This window comes from Branchiostoma belcheri, unplaced genomic scaffold (assembly GCF_001625305.1).
Source record: "Branchiostoma belcheri isolate BF01 breed outbred unplaced genomic scaffold, Haploidv18h27 scaffold106, whole genome shotgun sequence".
Classification (NCBI taxonomy): Eukaryota; Metazoa; Chordata; class Leptocardii; order Amphioxiformes; family Branchiostomatidae; genus Branchiostoma; species Branchiostoma belcheri.
In genome coordinates this window covers 1,215,742-1,222,532 of record NW_017802447.1, presented here as the reverse complement: position 1 = coordinate 1,222,532, position 6,791 = coordinate 1,215,742, and the positions used below count along the sequence as shown (strand labels likewise).

The following is a 6,791-nucleotide window of genomic DNA, read 5'->3' as shown; positions in this document are numbered from 1 at the left end:
TTGAGCTACGGTAAAACTGAATACATGAAAGTCGGCAGAAAAGAGAGAAAAGGAAAATCACCATAAAAGGGCATACCCTCAAGCAAACGACCGGCTTTGGCTACCTGGGCAGTAAGCTGTCATCTAACAACCTCATTGACGAGGGAATTGACAACAGGATTGCAAAGTTTACTAGAAACTTATGCTCACTGTACCCTCTCCTAAAGGAAAAAAGTATCCCTAAAGACGTTAAGATCTGCATCTACACTACTATATTACGACCAGTTTTATTATACGGTAGTGAAACCTGGACTCTCTCTCAGAGACTCAAAAGCAAAATTCAAGCTACGGAAATGAGAGTACTGCGCCTAATCTACGGAGTTACCTTAAGGGACAAAGTGAGAAATGATATAATAAGGAGCTCTTTCTCAGTGGAGTCCATTCTGAACATCATAGAAAGAAACCAGCTGAGATGGTTTGGGCACGTACTGAGAATGCCAGAGGGTAGGGATACAAAAAGGATATACAACTGGAAACCAAAGAAGAGAAGACCACCTGGCAGGCCAAGAAAGAGGTGGGAAGATCAGATCAGAGAGATCACACAGAGAGAGCAGAGGGACTTCGAGGAAGTGAAGAATCTGACTCAAGACAGGGTAGCATGGAGGAACCTGACCCAGAGGCTGACAACTGACAGACCAGAAGGTCTACAGGCGTCCGGGTGAGCAGGTGAGGTGAGCAGAGCAGTTAAATGATGTGAACCTGGATAGAAAATACGCATCAGTTAACGTTATTTATTAAGAAACAGTTTAATTTAGTCCTCTAACGTTACACTATTTTGTAACTGTAAGTTAGAATTGAGTTTGTGCCCCCCTCCCACTCAGCTTTGTACCCTGAAACCAAGGAACTAATCATTCTTCCACATTATAGAAAATTCTGTCACTAAGTTAGTAACGTTACCTCAATGTTACCTTCACCAAGCCCGGTGCTGTCTTGTCCCTGCATCCAGCTGCTGGCCCCGGAATACCAATATCTAACGGTTTACAAACACCGAGAAGTTCACCGAAGACACTAGGACGAAATGCTGTTGTTGAAATCAACACAACAACGCATGGCATGCATGGTACAGTTTTTCTCGCGGTCTAAAAGCGCCACCTAGTAATTAATATGCGAAATGCACCCCATTGAACTTAGCATTGGTGCTGTTTAACTAGTACGGTTCAAATACACGTTCTTGATATAATGTCCGTAATTGTATGAGAAGGTTCCTAGTGAGTTTGACTGACTTTCTACATCGTTTTTTCCGTTCAATAAGAGCATCTCGGGGCACGCAAAGGCCTAGGGGCGCCTTCCAGTGGCCATTTTACTAAGTGTAGAATTAAACCCAGGGCAACGTCGCAGCAAATAATTCACACTGTTCCGTGTTTTTGCTTCATTTCGTTCCTGTACGTTCACTTATGTAAGGGGTGTGGTCAAGGTCAACGCTAAAGACATAGTAGCTTAGTGACCTCGGTCTCGATGGGTGACCCTTACTAGTTCGTAAGATGGCCGCCGATGTTGTAGATGTACGTACCCGGAACAAATGACACAGGAGCCAGAGCTACATAGTGACGTGACTGTATTCTCTTCTCTCTCAAACGGGAACTCTGCTGAACTGTTCTCAGACTACAAGAGTACTCGGGCTTTTATATAGTTTGCCCGCCTACACACAGGTTTCTTGGAACAAGTTGGATTCTTTGTATATCAGTCATCGTGAGTCATATCCTCTCCCTTTCTTAAGACGTTACTGGTCAGCCCCTTGTATCCCCAAATATGGTTATGGTCAAGCAGTCGGGCTTAGACCCCATGGGAGGTTAGGCCATTACTGGTGTCACTCAAAGGTCGCCTACACTTTCTCAGAAGACAGGAGGGTTACAATGACTCACGGTTGCACCAGGAATTTGTACAAAAGTGTAACAGAAACTAATATTATATATATAGCAAAAACTATAACATATCAGGTCAGAGCACCCTATTACACTTACAATGATTACGAGAATATAGAGGACAATGTTAAGCGGCACTCACCTCCTAAAACGGACGTAGCGCGTCTTTCAAGACGAATTTATCCGCCGAGTTCTTCCCTTCCAAACCCACTCGCCATCTTGAAACCGCGTGGTCCTGCCACCTGATATTGGATCACCAGGATTTGCATATTTCGTAATTATCAACTAAGCAAAAAATTAGATTAATCGTAACGAAGTAGACAATCGCCATGCCATGAGGCAAAGTGGCCATTATTTTGTAACAGTTTGCTTTACAAATATTGTTCTTTTACTTATCATTCAACCTCAAGAAAATATTTCTTTCATCTCATCGTTTATTTCAAGGGATCAACATTGAATAAAGACAAGTATGTGAAACGGCCTGAATGCTGTTTCTTATTTTACAATAGTTTTAATAGGTGTACAACAGCTTTCCATGAAATCATTTTACCTGATTGTTGCTACCTTGAAAATTCTCGTTGAATTCTAACTTAATCTCTCATTCTGTTCTTTGAAGTTTGAACATAATTTTCTATCTGTGTAGCGTCACCACACTCGACAAAAAGCATCGTTTTGGATTTATGCGAAATGAAACAAGAGTTCCACGATCTCATACCTTCGGCAAATGATATACTCTTTACGACTGACTATGCAAACAAGGTCCTCTTTGTATTAATTACATCAGTTGATCAACTTTTCGAACCAAATAACAGCTGTCTAACGACAGTTATACATTGAATTGTAAGGATTACCTAAGGATTGTAAACAACAATGTTTAACGTCGTACATGTCAGGGTGATATGCTAAATTAAACTTACAAACTGTGTGAACTTGACTAAATAAGTCTTTTGGCGCCCTTTTGGCAAACTGAATCTAGGTTTGGATAGCGTCTAAGCGATGTCCTGCTGCCCCAGACGTTGGTACCCGTCTGTCCGCTTGGGCCTGGGCGCGCTGCGGTACTCCCGACGTCCTGTCGCTATCAGCATGGCGATCTGCGGACGGCAGAGACAAGAACTTGCGTCAATAATGTACATCAAATAGAGTGGAATACGAAATTTTTTTTAAATCTCAAACTGTCCCTTGAGACTTCTATATGCTCATGGGAAAAAGGAGATTTGTAAAGAAGTTATAGACAAAAACTACTCTCATTTTTTAACATCACAAAACCTGCACATTACAGAAAAGAAGATAGAAACTGGCCAGTTCGTCTAAGTGCTGTCATTGTCCCAAAGCTATGATGCCCTTCTTTTTAAAGAAGGACGCAGCTATTCCAATTTTAAAAGATTATGCTGCTATAGTCTAGTGTTTCAGAAAAATAACGTACCGCCCTCTTGTTCTTGTAGATAACATAGAGAAGTGTTGCTATAAGGAGCCCGCTACAGCCAAGCAGCACGGCGTAGTAATTCATCTGTTCTTCTTTCTTCAACTGGTCCGAGTCAGGAAGGCCTGCCCCCTGGCGGTGGTGGGTGTTATCGCCTTTGTTCTTGTTCCCGGTGTACACAGGGAAGCTGCCGTTCCGTTGCCCTGGCAACGGCGAGCTCTCGTTCGCAATAATAGTTGGCGTGGTGGCCGACTGTAGGGAGGTGGATCTGTTGACTGCACCTGTTGTCCCGTTGTCATTCTTAACCTCAATCTTATCGCCATCTTCAAGAAGACTTGTAGTAGAGAAGCCCCGCGCAGTGGTGGTTGTCCCGTACTCATCCTTGACATCTTCGTAGTCAACAAGTTCAAATATGTCTTCTATGACATCTTGTTTCGTTGTTGACGTTTCGATGCTGTGGTCACCCGGGGTAGTTGTGCCTGTGTTGTTGGACTGAACAAATGTCAGGTTGACCGCTGAGGTGTTGTTGTTGCTGATCGTGCCCGGAAGTGACGTCGCGTTACCTGTCGTCGTGTTGTCTGTCTCCCCGTCGTTGAGTGTCTCATCTTCATTGTCATCGTCGGTGTAGTCGTAGTTGTAGTAGTCATCTTTGTTCCTGAACAGGTCACCTGAGACAAGGATAAACAGAACACTGCTCAAAATCACCCTCACATGAAGATACATGGTCCAGCCTCCAAACGTACGACACCTTAACAGAGATCCGTAGTTTTGCCAGAATAGGTAACTCAAAAAGTCAGATGTTAGATACAAGAAGAGAAAGTTTTCAGTTCAGACTCCACAGAAAAACTTCCTCAAGCTTTAGGTTTAGAGCTTTGCCAAAAGCCAATGACCTTTTCAGGAACTAGGGGTCGTCAGGAAATATCCAAGTCTTCGGAAGAAAGGACATTGACTCTTTACAAATGGGTAAACATACGCTTATCGTTAGAGGAACCTCGAGCTCCCGAAATTGCAGTAACACGTTTGAACGATCCTCTCTTTCCTTATCTTGCCCTATCTATAAATATGAACTGGTACCAACAGGAAAGCCTCCTATTTTACGATTCGTAAACATACCGACAAAATGTTGAGGGTATGCAGTTTTATACACTCAGCTCACATAATGGTGACCGATTTTGTCCTTCCTAACGATAGAAATGTCAGGAGCGCAGAACATTTGAGACGATCCCGTGTGGAGTACGTGGATGTTTTTGGTACAGTAATGGTGAACGTGATTAATTTTTGTTTGATGTTGCTGTTCAAACCCTGATTGGTTTGTCAATGCCATAGTTACTCATGATTAACGGGGACCAACTCCCTGCGACACCTGTGCCTTGAGAGAGCTCAAACGTGCTGGTTGAGCACTGCTTATGTTGACACAACGTTACAGGCTTACACTTCGCCAATTACCAGAATAAAGAAGTAATAAGCAAAGAGTATGTGCATCGGCGACGAGCGTCCCCAACTTTAAAAACATGTTATGAAAGATGAGGCACATAATCAATAGATGATATGCTGACAAGCAGATCATGGATGGGAGAAACACACACGCATGGTTATGAATGTAAACATCTTTACACTGAAGAATACATGTGCTGCCCAGACCTTAACTTCTGGCTTGTTTGTTCAGCAGTTGTACTATGAAACAGCCGATCGATTTGAATCCGGGTCTTTCGCCGGTCTCAAAGCTACATCTAGATTCCTGCACGGATGCCTGAATGACGTTCCGCTGATCTTCGCAAGAGGCTACACCTGTAGTCCAAGCATTATTGTGCTTCGTGATGTTTTTTTTAGATCGGCGTATTTTTCACATGGACCCGACAGCTTGCAACACTCCCTCGATCGAAAGACATATAGCAGACTATAGCATACTAGTCAGAACCCCATCGTCTTGTATACTCAGACGCGCGTCGCAAACTCTCTATAGCCTCATTCGAACGTGATCAAAGTAAAGCCGATCACGACATAACGTACCAGTATTGATCACGATCAAAATCTAGACGTCATTTACATTTCCTGGTACGGGAAGTAGAGAGCGCTTATAGTGTCAGTAAGCAAGATGACAGTTCGTCCTGATTAGTACCTCATAATCACTCACCCCCTACAGGATAAACGTACGGAAGTCTCAGTCATGTAAGCGGGGCCTCTCATTTAAAGGTACGATGCACATTACGGTTCACTCAAACCCCGATATTTGTCAAATTGGTCCGGAAAGAGTACTATAATTAACTATCGGTGCAGGATAATCAGCCCTTTAGATGTGTATAAATGACTCCCTTGACCTAAATAAATATCTCGGTACGTTTGATTTCAGGTCCATCAAAAGACGCCGCGAGATGTGTGGAAAACGTGATGTGTTTCTTTTTTAGCCCACGTTGTAGAAGCATCCATCCATGTAACATTAAAAACGTGCAGATGCGTGTTTTCATTTCATAGCAGTGTTTTGACATGTACATATATATGAGCCCCCGTTCTATATATATCCCGCGTAAAACCAATAAATTTTGAGTCGCAATGCATATGCAAGGCTAAGTTTAGTTGAACGTTTCCACGAATTTTCAGTCCCCAATGTAGCTAGATTTTGTGCGTCAAATTTCGTCACCTCGAAGTTCACTCGAAGTTGAAAGTTTCAGAAAACAGTTGTATTATCACGAAAATTATATAGTTATACTTAATTACCTCCATGAAATGTGTCATGGAGGTTATATTTTCAGTTGCGTTTATCTGTCCGTCCGTCCGTCCGTCCGTCCGTCCGTCCGTCCGTCTGTCTGTTGGTCAACAAGATAACTCAAGAACGCCTGGATGGATTGCTTTCATACTTGGTGTGTTGGTAGGGTGTGACGAAAACTGGAAATGATGAGATTTTGGTCCCCCTAGTGGCTTCCCTTGGTACTGCAGCGCAACTTCCGGTTTTGATATCTCGCGATCTGGACATGCTAGGGTCATGAAATTTGGATGATAAGTAGCTCTCGTGCTTGGGAAGAAGTCACATGAGTTTGGGCCCCCTAGCGGCTTGTTCTGGAACTGCAGGGCACTTTCTGGCGAAATGTTTAAAAGCCAATAAGTCCAGACAGGAACAACATATTTTCATTATTTTTGGTGTGTAGGTAGCTGAGAGAGAGATGTAATAATTAAATGTAAATTATGCAAATGAGGACTTAATTTGCATAATTAATGAGGAAATTCTATAATTACAGTGTTTTACATTATACTACATGTATGTAACCTATGGCAGGCGGAACTTCAACAGATACTAATTATGCAAATGATGACCTAATTTGCATAATTAATGTGAAAATTCTATGATTTCGTAATGGTGAATGATGAGAATGTCATACTTGGGACATCTGTAAGTTAATCAAAAGTTAACATACATCACGATGCATATATCATGTTAATGCAGAGGTCATTTGAACAATTAAAGAAGAAATTTA

The 6,791-nt window shown here is 42.4% G+C and overlaps 1 protein-coding gene across 1 annotated transcript in view; it reads right to left on the bottom strand.

The window, feature by feature from the left end:
* Positions 1-2,372: 2,372 nt before the first annotated feature.
* LOC109479158 overlaps positions 2,373-6,791 on the bottom strand; it is an 8,615-nt gene continuing 4,196 nt past the window's right edge. Inside the window, exons 3-4 of the mRNA XM_019781046.1 lie at positions 3,325-3,989; positions 2,373-2,992 (exon numbers count right to left, since the gene is read on the bottom strand). Coding sequence (XP_019636605.1) covers positions 2,891-2,992; positions 3,325-3,989 — 767 coding nt within the window. The 3' untranslated portion in view covers positions 2,373-2,890. The remainder of the gene's footprint in view (positions 2,993-3,324; positions 3,990-6,791) is intronic.